This window comes from Schistocerca serialis, chromosome 7, assembly GCF_023864345.2.
Source record: "Schistocerca serialis cubense isolate TAMUIC-IGC-003099 chromosome 7, iqSchSeri2.2, whole genome shotgun sequence".
Classification (NCBI taxonomy): Eukaryota; Metazoa; Arthropoda; class Insecta; order Orthoptera; family Acrididae; genus Schistocerca; species Schistocerca serialis.
Window position 1 is genome coordinate 631844188 of NC_064644.1, and position 21060 is coordinate 631865247.

Here is a 21060-nt window from a genome sequence, read left to right on the forward strand (position 1 = left end):
CCAGTCAACAGCACTTATTACTTTGTGTGACTAAAGAGCTAGCTGTGTTTTAAAAGGTCAATATTTCTGACTCTATCTTGGCTATTTATCAATGAATCATTATCTTTGAGATAATTCATAATATTCAAACACAATTTATGTTCCAAAATCCTAATGCAAATCAACATTAGTGATATGAGTCTGTTATTTAGTAGATTACTCCTCTTTTCTTTCTTGAGCATTGGTGTGACCTGAGCAACTTTTCAGTCTCTAGGTATGGATCTTTATCAAATGAGCAGCTATATATGATTTCTAATGGAGCTATTGTATCAACATTCTCTGAAAGAAACATAAATGGTTTATGACACTGAGGAGAGCTACTACTAAGTTACTCACAGTTGCAGTTGTTCTTGATTTGAATACTGCAATATTTACTTTGTTGTCTTTGGTGAAGAAATTTCAGAAATCCGTGTTTAGTAACCCTGCTTTAGTAGCACTGTCATCAGTAACATTACCACAGCTATTGCGCAGTGAAGGTATTGGTTGTGTCTTGCCATTGGTGTACTATACATGCAACCAGAACCTCTTTGGATTTTCTTCCAGATTTCAAAATGAAGTTTCACTATGGGAACTATTAAACACATCTTGCACTGAAACCCACCCTAAGTTTCGAGCTTCAGTAAAACATCGCTAATCTTGGAGATTTTGCATTCTTTTAAATTTTGACATGCTTTTTTTCATTGCTTCTGCAGCTGAGTTTTGACATATTTTGTGCACCACCCTTTTAATTTATTTTGTATCCTTTCAATTTATTTGGTATATATCTCTTAATTGATGTCGATACTATTTCTCTGAATTCAAACCATCTCTGGTCTACACTTACATAGTCAGACTTGAAGGAGTAGAGACTTAGTAGAGACCATCTCCTTTGAAGGCATCAAGTTAATTTTTATCTGCTTTCTCATTAAATGCCCTATTGTGTAGGGCTAAAAATTAATAGAGATAAGGCAAACAGAATGTGCAAAGTAAGTGGAAATTACTCGTCTCTTCCCCGATTACATTGCAATAGAAGATACTACAAGATGTTGACAGATGCCATATCTCGGTAGCTTTATATGTAATAATGAGGTCACAGATACAGAAATCACCAGCAGAACTGGAAAATCAGTCCATATGGCAATTAGGTCTGTAATATGTCAACAAAGCTTTGACTGTACTCCTTTATCGTTTATATGTGTGAGACTTGGAAAATGTCAGTAAAATCAGCACACAGTCTCCATATTTTTCACCAACAATGCTAGAGATGAATTCTGAAGATGTTAACCCAACCAAGTTACAAACGATGAAGTGCTGAGAATACGAGATCTACACAGCCTGCACAAAATTATTGTTGAAAGAAGACTGAAGATTGCACGTTATGTTCTACGCATGTAAGGTGGAAGAATCCCAAAATCACCACTGTTGTTGAAATCAATGGACAGATACAGATGTACAGGAAGACCTTTTAACACCTGGAACTTTTGCAATGAATCTTCAATGCACGGACACAAACTTGGAGGAAGGTGAGAACTTGGCAGCTGATCGAGTGAACTAGTTGAAAGCAGTTCCTTGTATGGTACACAGCAAATCTGAGTAAGTTAGTAGTAAGTAAGTAAAGTAAGTACAACTGGGGATTTTGCAAAACTGTTGGATGATCGATATTATTGTCTAGATTTGACACTGTTGGACTTCTACCTTTTCCTTGATGTGTATTCTTCAAATTGTGAGTTTTATGAGAAAGCTGATAGGTACTTACCAATCAACCTTCCCTCACACGAACTGACATTGTCTCTTTATAAATTCTACTGTGCTAACAATTATCTACTGAGATTCCTCGACTAGGTCTCCGCAGCTCAAATGAGCCAGTTTCTTTTAAATTTCTGTCTTTGGCTATAATTGTCTTCCAAGTATGGTGACACAACATCCTGTCATGAAACTTTTGCCTTTACACTTGTTTACTTTTCTGGACACTGCCTTTTTCTGCACTGTGCACCAAATACACTATGTGAGTAACGCCCAATCTCCAACAACCAATCGTGAACTGTAAACAGTTGTACACTCTACCAGGGCACATAACAAACAATTAACATTTGTGTTTTAGTGTTCTAAGCTGTGAGGTCATCAGCGGACAAATAATTTAGTACCTATTCCTGGACAGCCGGAGTGGCCGTGCAGTTCTAGGCGCTACAGTCTGGAGCCGAGTGACCGCTACGTTCGCAGGTTCGAATCCTGCCTCGGGCATGGATGTGTGTGATGTCCTTAGGTTAGTTAGGTTTAATTAGTTCTAAGTTCTAGGTGACTGATGACCTCAAAGTTAAGTTGCATAGTGCTCAGAGCAATTTGAACCTATTCCTGACGTGCTGTTGTTTGGAACAACAACTGACATGATCCAAAATATTACTTTCTTTTATTATAGCTTCACTTTTATTTTGTCTAATGATTACTAATTTCAGTATCAAATTCCATCATCAAGCCACTATATGATCAGAAAGCATCGTGTATCATTAAAATATTGTTTAATAAACAGATTACCATTATATCATCATTCCTTAAAGTAATGTCCAAAGTGGAAGGACAGATGATTAATTTTGAGTATATACAAAAGTCAGAGTACTGAACCGGATATGAAAGAAGGAAAACCAGAAGGGCAGTGAGAGAAGGGCGCCTTCTATCACCTTACTTCCTTAATATGTTCATCAAGGAAGTGATAACAACAACAAAGAAAAGATGACAAGAATCAAAAGGTAATTTCTGGAATACTCCAAGGAAATGTGATAGGACCATTACATTTACAATGTATATAAATGATCCAGTAGAAAGTGTCAGAGGCTCCTTAATATCGTTCACAGGTATTACACTTGTCCATAAGAAAGTATCAACAACAGAAGACAGCATCAATTTGCACAATGACCTGCAGAGGATTGGTGAATGATGCAGGCTCTGGCAGTTGACCCTGCACATAAATAAATGTAACATATCACATACACACACACACACACACACACACACACACACACACACAGGAAAAGAAATCCAATACTGTACAACTACACTATTAATGACAAATTGCTGGAAACAGAATCTACCATAAAATATCTAGAAGTAACTATCCAGAGCAAACTTAAAGTGGAATGACCACATAAGACAGCAATAGAAAAGCAGATGCCAGACTAAGATTCACAGGAAGAATCTTAAGTGAATGTAAATTACCCCTGTGTCCTTACCCAGTACGACTGACAGAAGAGAGAAAGAAGATCCAATGAAGTGCGGAGTGTTTTGTCACAGGATCATTTAGTCACTGTGAGATCATTACAGAGATGCTCAGCAACTCCAGTGGTAGATGCCATAAGATAGCAGTTGTGCATCACGGAAAGATTTACTACCCAAATTTTGAGAGAGTAGTTTCCGAGAAGAGTCTGACAACATAATAGTTTCTCTCATATACAATTCACGAAATGATCACGAGAAGGAAATTTGAGAAGTTAGAGATAATACAGAAGCGTACTGACAGTCATTCTTCCGAAGCACTGTTCACAAATGGAACAAGGCAGAGGGGATCAGTTGGTAGCATGAGACGTACCCCCTGCCACACACAGTTAGGTAGTTTTTGGAGCATGATGTCGATATGGAGACTTAATTGCATGCATATACACTGCAGATTGACTACATCGCAATAGTAAATCAGAGTAGGAACTAAATAAAATGTTTCAGGCCTTAAATCAAGAAATGGTAAAACTAAAGCTAAAAATGAATACAAAGAAGACAAAAGTTATGGCTACAGACAAGAAAGGAGGTGGAGGTAGGACTGACACAAGAACAGGCAATGAGCAACTCAAGAAAGGAACTGAAATTCACTATCTCAGTAGCATTTTGCAAGAAAACAACCAATATTTCAAGGCATTCAAGAAAAGAATAGCACAGGTGAAGAGTTCCTTCCAAAATAAGAAGAAGCTGCAACTGAATAAACATATCAGCTCCCACATTAAGAAAATATTTGTAAAGACCTTTGTGTGGAGTGTTCTGACACACAGATGCAAAATCTGTACATTAGAAAAGCCAAAGGAAGCTCACCTCAAACCTGTTGAAATGTGGTTCTGGAGGAGAAGTACAAGAACTAGCTGCATTGACAGAAAAATTAAAGGAAATAGGAGAGAAGAAAGAACCACTGAAAGTTATAGGCCAGAGCAAAGCAAAATACACTGGACGCTTAACTGGAGATGATAATCTTTTAAAAAACATTTCTGAAGGCAAGATCGTAGGTAAGAAAACAAGGGGATGACTGAGAACATCCTACTTAAACAATATGATCAATGAATGGGATTTTCTTCACACATGGAGATGAAGACAACTGCTGAAGAGAGGAAGCTGTGGCTGCAGAGACAAGGTTTAACCTTTTGGAAGAGTAAGGACAAACTAATACAAAATATGATTCTGCATGGCAGCTACATGTGGAATAAATGACAACTTCTTGTGTGCATTCATCAAGTCACTTACCCCAGTAGGTGTCTTATCTACTAAAAGTAAAGGTCACTGTTGTGCTTTCAATAGATGTGAACTGCACCCTGAAAATGGTATGTCTAGTTTGCAGTTGTACAGAAGCTTTTTATTTTGCAAAATGGTTCAAATGGCTCTAAGCACTATGGGACTTAACATCTGAGGTCATCAGTCCCCCAGACTTAGAACTACTTAAACCTAACTAACCTAAGGACATCTCTGCCTGAGGCAGGATTCGAACCTGCGACCATAGCAGCAGCACGGTTCCGGATTGAAGTGCCTAGAACCGCTCGGCCACAGTGGTCAGCTTTTATTTTGCAAAGAAATTTTTGATAATAAGATGAACTGATGCTGGTACTTGCTACTGAAACCAGTAGTACTTAGACACAACAAAAGTGTGACTATAGAATTAAGAATAATTTTTCCAAACAATTGAGTATTTTTTTCAAAACAACACCACAATAGAGGAAACTTACTTTAAACTAAAGACACAAAAGAAAAAAAGAGAAACTATAAAGATCTTGAGTCTCATAAGACTCTCTTTGGAGGAAAATATAAGACATTTAATTGGTAAACTTGCAAGGCATACTTTTTATGTTGTATAAACTACGAAACTGTTAGCATCGTCAGCTAATATTTACTTCTTCTGTCTTAATATACCTTCCTTCACTTACAGCTGCAGTGTGGAGACAGGGGTGAGGGTGGGAGCAGGGATGGGGGCGAGGGTGAGGGCGTACTGCTTTAAAATGGTGATTCTTGTATTGATATTCTTAACAACAGATTTATATCTTTTGCTTATGAAAGTCTGCATGCGATGACAGCTGCACTAGTAATACCTTCACAGGGTCGTATTCAAGTTGCAAGGCTAGATCTATGCCAGCCATGACACGCTCCCAGCCTTTCCTCCTCGTGATCTGGTTGTAGCGTTGGGACTGCAGGGTGTCTAAGCTGATGTTCAGACCGTCAAGGCCTGCCCTCTGCAAGGCAACCAGCTGTCTTGTCAATATGAGGCCATCGGTTGTCATTAAGACACTTTCGAGATCTTTTATTTTCTTCAAGGCACCTGTGAAACAGCAAATTATTCTAAACAAACTGAAACAAATAATTTGTAACATTGCTGTTGCATATGAAACAAAACTCCAGTTGATAAATTGAAAATACAAATTCCTTAAAAGTTAACTGTACATTTGCCCTAATACAAAGAGATAAGAAGGGTTAATAAACTGAATTGAAGAATGCAAGTTAAGATAGCAATGAAAAAATAATTAGAGGCATAAGATCACCTACTGCAACAGGGAAATGGGAATCAATATGAACCATTACCCAGCTACTGTCAACTGATTCCATGTCTCCATGCACACTGTATAAACCACTGTGGGTTTGTCCGACACAGTACATTGTTGTACCACCTATTATGGTTTTTCCCCATTCAATGCTCATGTGGAGTGTGGGAAGAATGATTCTTTAAATGGTTCTGTGCATGCTGTAATTAATCTTGCCTTCATGGTCCCTATAGGAGTGATACATATGTGGTTATTGTATAATCCCCAAATACCTCGCTTAATACAGGTCCCTGAAATTTCATAAGTTGGGTTTTGTCATATATTTGGCGTCTATCTTCACTTGTCTGGCATTTCCAATTTTTAGTAGCTTCTTGATGCTCTCCCAAGCATCAAATAAATCTATGATCAATCATGCTACACTATTTTGTATACATTCAATGTCTGCCATTAGCCTTATTTGTTATGGGTCATACTTAAGCAATATTCTAGAATGGGCCACACAAGTATTTTGTAAGCAATGTCCTCTATAGACTGATTGCATTTTCCAGTATCTTACCAACGAATTGAAGTCTGCATTCTGCTTTGCCTACAAGTGAGTCTATGTCACCATTTCATTTCATCCAGATATTTGTATGAGTTGACCAGTTAAAACTGTGATTATTTGATAATGTAGTCATACAATACTGTCTTTTATTTGTTTTGTGATGTGCTCCAATTTACATTTCTGAAAACTTAAACTCAGTTGCCTATCTTTGGACCAATTTGAAATGTTATGATCTGACTCAAATTTGTGCAGATGTTTTTCAGGCAATAATTCATTATAGACAACTCTATCATCCAGGAAAAGTATGAGGTTCCTTATAATATCATCTTCCAGAACATTAAGGTACAACATTAATGTAATGGTATAAATTACTATAACTGTATAAATAAGTTTATAAGTGTGTAAAATACATTGAACTATGTGTTACAACAGCAAGATGTTAAATCAGCAGATAGCTATATTTTATGTTCAACATTTTGTGTACAGCATATATGCTGGAAAGGATTTATACCCAAATTAAATAAATCTGAAGAAATGGTAGTGTGTCTCTGGAAAAAAAATCAATAAAAACTCATACAGTCCAATTTGCTATTATGTCACTGTTACTGAAATATAATACAAAGTAACTGAATTCGATGAACATTCTCAGAGTGCAATATGCCTCAGAGTGAAATGCACAGTAATGTCAACATTATTTTTCAAGGCTATGTTTGTGAAAATGGATGACAGCAAACTGCACATTTTGTTCTCAATCAGTGGAAGTATTATGCACTGTAAAACACTGTACTGCTGTTCTACATAAAAGCTGTCTCATTGCCAACATCTTTCCCCTGCTGGCTGTTCTACACTTCTCATCACTGATTCAACACGTTGTAAGATATTTTATGCTGTATGACACCACAGTCCAATCTGGTAAGGATAGCATAACAATAATATATGAATTTCAGTATTGAAACTGGAACAGCAGAACAGCTCTCATCACACTGGATATCAAATCGAGGTTGGATTACAGCCATGGGTACATTAATTCATGCTACTCAACTGTATGTCATATGTCAGAGTTCATCAACTGTAGTGGTTGGCGACTGGTGGCTGGCGACTGGTGGCATACCCATCTCTTGGCATTCTGTGAACAGACGTTCTCCACACTTGACAGATTTGAAGAAAATGCTGGATATGGCAACAGTGGAACACTCTCTGTATCGAGGTAGCTCAGTACAGCTCAGGTGATGTGTAGTCTTGCATTATCTTGTTAAAAGATAACATCATGGAGCCCTTGAAAATAGGGCACAGCGATAGGCCTTAACAAAACACAAATGCAATGGCCGCTGTCCAAATTATTGGCGATGCGAACCAGAGGTTGTGACATGTATCCAGTTGCACCCCATACCATCACATCACATGCTGGACCCGCATGGGAATGACAGGTACAATCTGGCCAGGTCTGTTGGCATCAGAGCCTCCACACACAAGTACATCAATTGTGACGATGTTGCAGAACCGAGACTCATCTGATACGATGACACAGTGCCATTCCTGTGTCTGGCATTGTTGTTAGTTGCACCGCTGTCAGTTCACCTCTCTCTAGAGCTGCATTAAGGGCTTGACAGTCTGTGCTGCTCCAGATGCCATCACATTGTCTGTGTGGATACTTGTCTCACTGTATACAAGCCCACTTCCTGACTAAATGTACACAACTTCACTGCAGGATCATGTACGCATGAGCGAACACTTGTCTGCCCTCTCAGGTGCTAGTTGGGTGGCACTACTGAGGCCCTGCAAGGCATTTAGCATGGCCCATCTGAACCTACCAATTCAATGTTCGCACAAAATGAGATTCTGAGCAATGCAAGCAGCAATATAGTGAAACAATAAACCAGAGTCTCAGCAGACCATGAGCCTGCCACTGCCAAATCTGGAATGCTGATAAACATTTCTCCTTCTTCCATTATGCTTAACACGGTCTTCGTGTAAACAACCAACACTGAAATAGAATTTCTGAATGAGAAACCTGCTCCATAAGCTTTTCTTGCATACAGAATATGCATGGGAGTGCTGAAAAGTAATGCCTCTGAATTTTTTATTCTGTTCTCAATATCGGTCGAGGTATGACACGTCACGCATATTACTTGGTCAGCTTTCCCACTTCACTGACTTGTGGCACACCCCCCTCCCGCAAACAGATGGAGTCACAATAGGCAGGCCACTCTGACCAGAGATTGTGAATATGTTTACGGTGCACTTCGAGGAAGAGGCCCTGATGTCATCCAAATGGAAATCCATCTTCTTCTTCTTCTGTTATGTAAATAACACACTTGTCATCTGGCCTCATGGAAGAGACAAACTTCTTGACTTCTTTGTACATGTGAACTCCACACGCCACAAAATCAAATTCACTATGGAGACCAAAGAAGAAGGAAGACTACCATTCCTGCACATCATAGTCAGGAGAATAACGGACAGCACCCTGTGCCACAGCGTGTATCTGACTCTATAAAACACATAAACTCAGTTCTCCTTATGGCACTGTGAATAAATTCAATAACAAAAAGTGTGATGAATGTTGCAGCGTACATTTAATTTCCACTTTGGCTTTGCATTCAAGATCAGTCTTACCTGAGAGTGCAACATTACATCTTTGGTTAATTTAATTATATGTTCATTAGATTTTGGTTATAAGGCACGTTTTGCTGCCTAATGTTTCATCTCCAAATGCTGGAAACAATTCATGGAGGAAGAGGAGTATGTAAGACATTGGTGGACCAGGTTGGAAGAATCTGTGAATTTCAATACTGTGTAGAAGAGCTCAATCATTTGAAAATAACTTTCAGACCTTGTGGCTATTCTAACAGATATACATAAGGCACTACATTCTAAAATATTTGAATCTTTCACTGAAAAACAAGCAACTAGAGGAAAAGTTCTCTTGCCATTTGTAAAAACAGTCGCAGATCGCGACCTCCGAGTGCTATGAAGAGAAGGTATTGACGCAGTGCTTAAACCAAACTGAAGACCACAACAGCAGCCATACTCAAGTAAATTGCTATGCAGTAGTTTCAGTGAATTTGACAATGATGTAGCTGCTTTCATGGTGGCCCAGTCATATTGTGGGGTAGGGAATGCCAGGGACAGGGCTGGAATTGTAGGTGACAGATGGATTTTTGGCAAAGCCTTGTATCAATACCTCCTTAATTATTGAGCTGAAAAACTGTAATAAACATTCATACAGTAAAATCACACAAACAAATTTCCTATTTCTGCAGGTATTGTGCCTTCTGTTTCTTTTTCATTACAAAAACATATTGATTCAAGTTTATAAAGTCACAACTATGTCACTGTGATTTGTGTAACACACATTCTGGAACATGTTCCAGGAATGTCATGAAACAGACAGCTTTAAATACTTAATCTAGCTCATCTTTCAAGACTTGCATGCCAACAACAACACCATCTATCCAATCTGTTTTTATTTCTCTTTCATGTAAAGATTTCTCCACAATGGATATCATCTGCCATGTAGGCAGTGCAAGAGGAAATTCCACACTCACATTTGGGTAATCAAGTGGAGTCTGTGTCTTGTCAGAACCAAGTACAATCAACCCAATTTCATCTTTACCACTGGTAAATATCTGGAAACATATTAAATGGTAAAAATAAGTTATGTTTATAACAAGTTGTATACCAATAAAAACATCACACACAGATACTCTTTATAAAATTATTTAATTGGATAGATAAAAAATCTACTCACCAAGCAGTGGCAGAACACACACATAAAAGACTGTTGTGATAGGGAAGCGTTTGGAGTCAGTGACTCCTTCTTCAGGCTGAAGGGTTGCAGGGGAAGCAAGAAGGGTGAAGGAAAAGGACTGGAGAGGTCTAAGAAAAGGGGTAGATTTTGGGAAAGTTACCCAGAACCGTGGGTCATGGGTGACTTACCGTACAGGATGAGAAGGAAAGACTAATTGTTGGGGACTGCATCAGGCAAGATTTGGAAACCTGAGAGCTTAAAGGTGGAAGACAGGGTAATATGCAAGACAGAGATTACTACTAAAACTGTACATGACTTAATAAGAGTGAGAAGCTAAGCGTATTGTATACAACAGCTGTGGGAGGGGGCAGTGAAAATAGACGGGAAAGACAATGAAAGATGTAGAAAGCTAAAACGGAGTGAAGCAAAGAGTAATTACAGTGAAGAAAGGCTGAGACAGGAGAAATTAACGTAAATTAAGGCAAGGTGGGTAGTGAGAGCCAAGGACACGTTGTAGTGCTAGTTCCCACCTGCGGAGTTCTGAGAAACTGGTGTCTGGCAGAAGAATCCAGGTGGCATGTGTGGTGAAACAAGTGTCGAGGTCACGTATGCCATGTTGTAGAGCGTGCTCTGCAACAGGATATTGTGAGTTTCCAGTATATACACTATGCCTATGCCCATTTATCCTAACTGATAATTTGGTGGTAGTCATGCAGATGTAGAAAGCTGAACTGTGTTTACATAATAGCTGGTATATGACATGTGTCGTTTCTATTTTTCGCCTGATCCGCAGTTCTGGGTGACTTTCCCAAAATCTACACCTTTTCCTGGAACTCTCCAGGCCTTTTCCATTACCCTTCTTCCTTCCCCTTCAATGCTTCTATCTGGAGGAGCCACTGGCTCCGAAAGCTTGCCAATCACAACAGCGTTTTATGTGTATGTTCTGCTGCCACTTGGTGAGTAGATTTTTTATCTATTCAATTAAATAATTTTACATAAAAACAAAGATGAGGTGACTTACCGAACAAAAGCGCTGGCAGGTCGATAGATACACAAACAAACACAAACACACACACACAAAATTCAAGCTTTCGCAACAAACTGTTGCCTCATCAGGAAAGAGGGAAGGAGAGGGGAAGACGAAAGGAAGTGGGTTTTAAGGGAGAGGGTAAGGAGTCATTCCAATCCCGGGAGCGGAAAGACTTACCTTAGGGGGAAAAAAGGACAGGTATACACTCGCACACACGCACATATCCATCCACACATACAGACACAAGCAGACATATTTAAAGACAAAGAGTTTGGGCAGAGATGTCAGTCGAGGCAGAAGTGTAGAGGCAAAGAAGTTGTTGAAAGACAGGTGAGGTATGAGTGGCGGCAACTTGAAATTAGCGGAGATTGAGGCCTGGCGGATGACGAGAAGAGAGGATATACTGAAGGGCAAGTTCCCATCTCCGGAGTTCGGATAGGTTGGTGTTGGTGGGAAGTATCCAGATAACCCGGACGGTGTAACACTGTGCCAAGATGTGCTGGCTGTGCACCAAGGCATGTTTAGCCACAGGGTGATCCTCATTACCAACAAACACTGTCTGCCTGTGTCCATTCATGCGAATGGACAGTTTGTTGCTGGTCATTCCCACATAGAATGCATCACAGTGTAGGCAGGTCAGTTGGTAAATCACGTGGGTGCTTTCACACGTGGCTCTGCCTCTGATCGTGTACACCTTCCGGGTTACAGGACTGGAGTAGGTGGTGGTGGGAGGGTGCATGGGACAGGTTTTGCATCGGGGGCGGTTACAAGGATAGGAGCCAGAGGGTAGGGAAGGTGGTTTGGGGATTTCATAGGGATTAAATAATTTTATCAATAATTTATTGTTTTTGTTGTTATAGTTACTCTTTATAACCTACTTAAAATACATCACGTACCCTCCTCTCCACAATTCTTCGAACACATAGTTTTGCCTTTTGTAAAAAATCACTGCGTTTCTGTATAACATACTTGGAGTCAAAGTGTCCAACATCTATTACAATCATAAACAGAAGAAAGAAAGTCATTGTATTTATTGGCAGTATTACCCAATCAAATATTTTGAAAGAGTTCCAGTGGTATAAATTTACAAAATCTTACAAATAAATATATACGTTTATTCTTTAAATCAATTCTTAGCAATAACATAATAGTATAAATTGCAGAATCAATATAGCCAATTTTAATGTAATGACTGCAGTACAAATACAAAATAACAGCGGTAAGTTATAACAAATGAGAGAGAGAGAGAGAGAGAGGCATTTAGACATTGTTTCATTACAGTGTGATACTTATTAGAATTAAAATGAAGCCATAGTGAATTATTACATTCCAAAAATAATAATTATTGTGCTCTTTCACCCCAAAATACTACATTCATTAGGTAATATATACTTTTAATTTCAGAAATTTTTACAACAGCTCTGGACTTCACTGACTCGATGAATTTATTACATGTGTCAATGAATGAGGGTTGATAACACTGCTTTAGTCATTCAATTGTTCGTCATGTGATATTCGCAATGTTCTTAATAACTTCTTATGTAAAGTTCTATCATCAAAAAGATAATCTACATAAGTTTTAAAAGTCGCGAATCTTTAAACAACAACTTGAAAATGGGTATATCAGTATTTTGTATACATTCTAGCATTGCTAGATTTACTTTTAAATTTTAAAGTATATGAGCAGATTGAGCAACTTTTCATCCAGAAAATTTGCTGTTGGCAAGACCTCACTACAAAGAAAAATTCATAAATACCAGCATTGTAAGTGATACAAAACAGGTATTAAGCAACGGGCATAAATATCGTTCTGCTTGACGAGAAAAAAAGTAGGTAGATGAAAGAGTAAATTGGGTGCAAGGATTGAACATAAACTCACCCAAATTACAAAGGATCTTTTTTTTTTTTTAAAAAGAAAAAGAAAAAAAAAGAGGGTCACTGCTCAAGAATTGAGAACTACCCACCCTTTCTTTTACAGGCTTGCTTTCACTTTTCAGATGAGACCATGTCCCACATATGTGAAGAAAATAGCCAATATGTAAAGAGAATTCCAGTTAAAGAGTTTTCTAGAATGAGATTTTCACTCTGCAGCATAGTGTGCACTGATATGAAACTTCCTGGCAGATTAAAACTGTGTGCTGGACCAAGACTCAGACTTGGTGATCATAACCCCAGACCTGTGTTGCCATTTTCGGAGGTAGATCTCGTATCTGGAAAGAGGAGATGACAGTTAGGGTACTATGGGCGAGCAGCTGCCATCAATTTTTGATGGTGCAGAACACATAATAGTGCAACTGCTGCCTAGTCAAAAGGCACCTGTTACCACAATAGTGTATCGAATCCAGACGTAATGTTGAAGCTGATAAAAAGTCATATGAGAGATTCCTGTAATCTAGGTGTGACTGCACAGCCATATTAAAGTAGAGTGGACCACACCGCGGTCGGTGTCGCTGAGGCATAGAAGAGCATTCAGGTGCGACCTACATGTCTGCTTTAGTTGACAAAGACGGGGAAGCCATGTCAACTAGGCATCAAAGACCAGTCCTAAAAAACACAATGACAGAAATGCATAACGTAGGTCATGGCAGCCAAAAAATGGATGCTATGAGTGAAAGCGCAGGATTGTGCTTAGTGTATTGCTCCCTGCATTCTGCCTCCAGCAATAGCCGTCGCGGACGAACAAAAAAGATGGGGACACCATATGTCATGCAGCTGCCGCCAGATCATTGATAGCCGCATAAAGGAGAGCGGCACTCAAAACAGAACCTTGTGCAAGCCCCTTCTCCTGCAGGGGTGGATGCTACAGGAGGCACCAACCTGTAACCAAAAAGTGTGACATGGAAGAAAGTTCTGGATAAAAATCTGTAGTGGGCCATGGAGGCCCCACTCCTTTAAGGTGGCAAGGACGTTATGGCACCATGTGGTATCATAAGATATATACACAGGTCAATGAAAACTGCAACAAGGAACTGATGCTGAGCAAAAGCTGTTCAGATAGCACACTTCAAGTGGACTAAATTATCTTCAGTAGAGCGCCCTTGGCGAAAAGCACCCTGGATCGAAGCCAAAAGATCCGGGGATTCAAGGACACAATACAGCCTTTGACTAACCATATGTTCAAGTAACTTTCAGGACACTGAGTAAACAATCTGGACGACAGCTGTCCGTTTGAAGAGGCAATTTATCTGATTTCAAAATTGGAATAACAGCATTTTCTCGCTACTGGGAAGAAAATTCTGCATTGCACCAGGGGTGGTTAAAGAAAGGCCAGGTACACTGACGGAAAAATTTGCAACACCAAAAAATAATTAATGTAGAGTAATGAAATACCAGGAATATATTTGTTGAGACAACATATGTAAAGTGATTAACGTTGCAGGATCAGAGATCAATGTGAGTGTGAGATAAGCCACTGCAAATATAAATGTAAATGCTGGTACGCTGTTGTACACATGTCATGTGTCAGTTTGTGGGATGGAGTTCCATGCCTGTTGCACTTGGTTGGCCAATATAAGGACAGTTAATGATGTTTGTGGATCGGTTGAAGCTGTCATCAGATGATGTCCAATATGTGCTCGATTGGAGGTAGAGCTGGTTATCGAGCAAGCCAAGGCAATATGTTGACACACTATAGCATGTTGGCTTACAACAGCAGTATGTGAGCAAGTGTTATCCTGTAGGAAAACACCTCCTGGAATGCTGTTTGTGAATGGCAGCACAACAGGTCAAATAACCAGACGGACATACAAATTTGCAGTCAGCGTTCGTGGGATTCATACAGACAGTTTTGTCAGTGGAAAAGCGAAAGCCATTGTCGATGCTCCAGGAGTAAAGACAATCAAGACATTGCTGAAGATGCCACTAAGTGAGACAGGTTCATAGAGAATTGCAATAGAAGGCAAAATCGTCAAAAAAAAGGGAGCCGGAGATGCCCAGTGGGAGACAGGCCATTATAGGGTTTATGGTGATAGCAAAGAGAATGACACTCAGAATGGAACCCTGAGACACACCATTTTCCTGGATAAAGGTGTCCAACAAGGGAGACCCTTCATGCACCTCGAAAACTCAGTCTTTTAAAAATGTCTGAAGGAAACAGGGTAGGTGGCCACGGAAGCCCCACATGTGAAGAGTATGGAGGGTACTAGCTCTCTAGCAGGTGTCATAGGCCTTCTCCAAATTGAAAAACACGGCGACAGTCTGGGATTTCTGCAGAAAACCATTCATGACATGGGTGGGCAAAATAATGAGACGGTCAACTGCAGAATGCCGTGTTGAAAGCCACACTGTGCATTCATCAAAAATTGTGAGACTCGAGCCACCATATCATCCGGGCATGAATCATATGTCCCATCACCTTGCGAACACACTGGTAAGAGAGATGGAGTGGTAGCTAGAAGGAAGTGTGTGTGTGTGTGTGTGTGTGTGTGTGTGTGTGTGTGTCAGAGAGAGAGAGAGAGAGAGAGAGAGACAGAGAGAGAGAGAGAAAGAGAGAGAGAGAGAGAGAGAGAGAGAGAGAGAGAGAGAGAGAGAGAGAGAGAGAGAGCTAATTTCGGCAAGAGCTGGATTTCCATCAATAAACTGAGTTGAAGTCTGCTGTTGTGGTCTTCATCCAACTACTGCTTTGGTGCATCTCACCAGCCTATTCCAGCCTTTGTAAGCCTCTTCATCTCTGCATAGTATTTCAACCTAAATCCACTTAGAATGGTGAACCACCATTCAGAGAGTAACTTTTTAACAACACAGTTTGACTTCTGTAAAGGTTCTATACTGAGAATCCAACATAATATCTCAAAAATTCAATTCCAGTAGAATTAAATAGTGGAAATTATCCCCCCTGTCATCTTGCCAAAGCCTTTGACTGTTTAGATTAAAAAATTCTGTGAGGGGGAGCTAAAACAGTATGGCATTAAAAGTCTTCCCCTTGCATGGATTGAGTTGTACTTTAACTACAGAAAATGGAAGGTCACATTAACAAATGATAAGACAGTAATAAGATTAAACTCAAAAAGGGAAAACATAAAATATGGTGTGGCACACAGTGTTTGCTGCCAAGTCCACAAAAATGATTTACTTGGGGCACTGGAGGGCTTTGGAAAAACTCTAATGTTTTGCAGTGTCACAAACTTATTGATGCAAGATCTAAACTCATCCATACCAGAAACATTCAGGAGAATAACAGAACAGGCTTGTACTGATCCACAGGTACCAGCTTAAGGCCTAAAAACTTGTATTGTGCAGTTCTAAAGAAATAAAAGCGACTTACAGATACGAATATCAAAAGTAGGGATGTTGTTGTTGTTGTGGTCTTCAGTCCTGAGACTGGTTTGATGCAGCTCTCCATGCTACTCTATCCTGTGCAAGCTTTTTCATCTCCCAGTACCTACTGCAACCTACATCCTTCTGAATCTGCTTAGTGTATTCATCTCGTGGTCTCCCTCTACGATTTTTACCCTCCACGCTCCCCTCCAATACTAAATTGGTGATCCCTTGATGCCTCAGAACATGCCCTACCAACCGATCCCTTCTTCTGGTCAAGTTGTGCCACAAACTTCTCTTCTCCCCAATCCTATTCAATACTTCCTCATTAGTTACATGATCTACCCATCTAATCTTCAGCATTCTTCTGTAGCACCATATTTCGAAAGCTTCTATTCTCTTCTTGTCTAAACTATTTATCGTCCATGTTTCACTTCCATACATGGATACACTCCATACGAATACTTTCAGAAATGACTTCCTGACACTTAAATCAATACTGGATGTTAACAAATTTCTCTTCTTCAGAAACGCTTTCCTTGCCATTGCCAGTCTACATTTTATATCCTCTCTACTTCGACCATCATTAGTTATTTTGCTCCCCAAATAGCAAAACTCCTTTACTACTTTAAGTGCCTCATTTCCTAATCTAATTCCCTCAGCATCACCCGACTTAATTAGACTACATTCCATTATCCTTGTTTTGCTTTTGTTGATGTTCATCTTATATCCTCCTTCCAAGACACTGTCCATTCCATTCAACTGCTCTTCCAAGTCCTTTGCTGTCTCTGACAGAATTACAATGTCATCGGCGAACCTCAAAGTTTTTATTTCTTCTCCATGAATTTTAATACCTACTCCGAATTTTTCTTTTGTTTCCTTTACTGCTTGCTCAATATACAGATTGAACAACATCGGGGAGAGGCTACAACCCTGTCTTACTCCCTTCCCAACCACTGCTTCCCTTTCATGTCCCTCGACTCTTATAACTGCCATCTGGTTTCTGTACAAATTGTAAATAGCCTTTCGCTCCCTGTATTTTACCCCTGCCACCTTTAGAATTTGAAAGAGAGTATTCCAGTCAACATTGTCAAAAGCTTTCTCTAAGTCTACAAATGCTAGAAACGTAGGTTTGCCTTTCCTTAATCTTTCTTCTAAGATAAGTCGTAAGGTCAGTATTGCCTCACGTGTTCCAGTGTTTCTACAGAATCCAAACTGATCTTCCCCGAGGTTGGCTTCTACTAGTTTTTCCATTCGTCTGTAAAGAATTCGTGTTAGTATTTTGCAGCTGTGACTTATTAAGCTGATAGTTCGGTAATTTTCACATCTGTCAACACCTGCTTTCTTTGGGATTGGAATTATTATATTCTTCTTGAAGTCTGAGGGTATTTCGCCTGTTTCATACATCTTGCTCACCAGATGGTAGAGTTTTGTCAGGACTGGCTCTCCCACGGCCGTCAGTAGTTCCAATGGAATATTGTCTACTCCGGGGGCCTTGTTTCGACTCAGGTCTTTCAGTGCTCTGTCAAACTCTTCACGCAGTATCGTATCTCCCATTTCATCTTCATCTACATCCTCTTCCATTTCCATAATATTGTCCTCAAGTACATCGCCCTTGTATAGACCCTCTATATACTCCTTCCACCTTTCTGCTTTCCCTTCTTTGCTTAGCACTGGGTTTCCATCTGAGCTCTTGATATTCATACAAGTCGTTCTCTTATCTCCAAAGGTCTCTTTAATTTTCCTGTAGGCGGTATCTATCTTACCCCTAGTGAGATAGGCCTCTACATCCTTACATTTGTCCTCTAGCCAACCCTGCTTAGCCATTTTACACTTCCTGTCGATCTCATTTTTGAGACGTTTGTATTCCTTTTTGCCTGTTTCACTTACTGCATTTTTATATTTTCTCCTTTCATCAATTAAATTCAATATTTCTTCTGTTACCCAAGGATTTCTACTAGCCCTCCTCTTTTTACCTACTTGATCCTCTGCTGCCTTCACTACTTCATCCCTCAAAGCTACCCATTCTTCTTCTACTGTATTTATTTCCCCCATTCCTGTCAATTGCTCCCTTATGCTCTCCCTGAATCTCTGTACAACCTCTGGTTCTTTTAGTTTATCCAGGTCCCATCTCCTTAAATTCCCACCTTTTTGCACTTTCTTCAGTTTTAATCTACAGGTCATAACCAATAGATTGTGGTCAGAGTCCACATCTGCCCCTGGAAATGTCTTACAATTTAAAACCTGGTTCATAAATCTCTGTCTTACCATTATATAATCTATCTGATACCTTTTAGTATCTCCAGGGTTCTTCCATGTATACAACCTTCTTTCATGATTCTTAAACCAAGTGTTAGTTATGATTATGTTGTGCTCTGTGCAAAATTCGACCAGGCGGCTTCCTCTTTCATTTCTGTCCCCCAATCCATATTCACCTACTATGTTTCCTTCTCTCCCTTTTCCTACACTCGAATTCCAGTCACCCATGACTATTAAATTTTCCTCTCCCTTCACAATCTGAATAATTTCTTTTATTTCATCATACATTTCTTCAATTTCTTCGTCATCTGCAGAGCTAGTTGGCATATAAACTTGTACTACTGTAGTAGGTGTGGGCTTCGTATCTATCTTGGCCACAATAATGCGTTCATTATGCTGTTTGTAGTAGCTTACCCGCATTCCTATTTTCCTATTCATTATTAAACCTACTCCTGCATTCCCCCTATTTGATTTTGTGTTTATAACCCTGTAGTCACCTGACCAGAAGTCTTGTTCCTCCTGCCACCGAACTTCACTAATTCCCACTATATCTAACTTCAACCTATCCATTTCCCTTTTTAAATTTTCTAACCTACCTGCCCGATTAAGGGATCTGACATTCCACGCTCCGATCCGTAGAACACCAGTTTTCTTTCTCCTGATAACGACATCCTCTTGAGTAGTCCCCGCCCGGAGATCCGAATGGGGGACTATTTTACCTCCGGAATATTTTACCCAAGAGGACGCCATCATCATGTAATCATACAGTAAAGCTGCATGCCCTCGGGAAAAATTACGGCTGTAGTTTCCCCTTGCTTTCAGCCGTTCGCAGTACCAGCACAGCAAGGCCGTTTTGGTTAATGTTACAAGGCCAGATCAGTCAATCATCCAGACTGTTGCCCTTGCAACTACTGAAAAGGCTGCTGCCCCTCTTCAGGAACCACACGTTTGTCTGGCCTCTCAACAGATACCCCTCCGTTGTGGTTGCACCTACGGTACGGCTATCTGTATCGCTGAGGCACGCAAGCCTCCCCACCAACGGCAAGGTCCATGGTTCATGGGGGGGGATAAATGGGCAATTAGGCTCCCGTGTTCTAAGTTCCTGGGTATGCAGATACCAATCACGTGTGAGACCAGCATGTGGGTCAGTTAACCGAGAAGCTCAGTTCCGCCCATTTTGTGCTTAGAAATCTCTTACTGTATGAAACTGGACAAAGGATTGCTAACACACTTTCACTCAGTTTACTCATATGGCATAATCTTCTGAGGTACTTCAGCTAAGCGGAAAAAAATATTTATTCTACATCTTGAAAAAGCTTCTTCAGGGACCCATGGATTCTCACACTTACATGCCTATAGAAGTTATATTCCCTAATGGTATTTGTGATTAATAACAAGAGTTGGTTTAAGATGAACTCAGCAATTCAGAACTGCAATACTAGAAGCAAAAATAATTTCCATATATAAAAACCTAAAATCAGGGTTGCCACAAGTTTCTCCAAGTGAAATTCCCTGATATTTCTCTGATTCCACAGACACATTTTAGAATTTTTCCCCGACAAATTTTGAGGTCTCGAGGAGAGGTAAAGACATAAGTCAACAAAAGAATGTAAGGGCTTTGTATTTCTCCCCCATTTTGTTTTAGGGCGCAAAAACAACTAGGGTCATATGTGTCCATGCCAAAACTGTGAAACACAAAGATGAAGAGAGGAGTTAAAAATGATTACATGTCAACGTTTAATGACAGAAGAGAGGACAGCTATAAACAGGGACGTGGAGAAAGGTCTACGAAGTACGCAATAGGGAAATGGAGGCCCCGAACTAAAAATTAAATGGCCTTCACCATACTGCTACAACTGATAAAAAGTAAAACACGGTCGACAGCCCACGCATTGTTCACTAAAACGGCCAATAACTCAGATGGCAAACCCAAACGGGAACGTAAACGGTAAAAAAAAAAGGGCATCCCCTCAGGAAACGGCAGACAGTTAAAAGTTGGGTGCAATGTGCACAAAGTAGTGGGGGAGCACCACTTAACAAATGGTGATGGCTAAAAAGGCAGTGCCCAATATGCAACCTAGTTAAAATGACCTCGCCGCAGGAGGACTGAGAGGAGGTTGTCCAAGCCACTGGGAGAGGCTTAATAACCAAGAGCTTATTCCTATGAATGGAGGACCAGTGTCGATGTCAAAGTGACACCACCTCCTGACAGAAAGCTACAAGAGATCATCAGAGGGAATGCAAGAATTATTGGGCTGAAGTACGAGGAATGCAGCTTTGGCAGCAGTGTCAGCGACTTCTTGGACCGATATTACCTGGAACCCACATAAACATCACAGTGGCTCCATAAAAAGTGAGCAAGTGGAAGCTTTCCTGGAACCGGTGCATTAAGGGATGGACAGTCCACAGTGCACAGAGGCTTTGA

General features: G+C 40.1%; 1 protein-coding gene across 1 annotated transcript in view; it reads right to left on the reverse strand.

Annotated features, from left to right (window-relative positions):
- The window catches only part of LOC126412424 (molybdenum cofactor biosynthesis protein 1-like), a 262733-nt gene that overhangs the window by 204584 nt on the left and 37089 nt on the right, over positions 1 to 21060 (reverse strand). Inside the window, exon 2 of the mRNA XM_050082019.1 lies at positions 5349 to 5575. Coding sequence (XP_049937976.1) covers positions 5349 to 5537 — 189 coding nt within the window. The 5' untranslated portion in view covers positions 5538 to 5575. The remainder of the gene's footprint in view (positions 1 to 5348; positions 5576 to 21060) is intronic.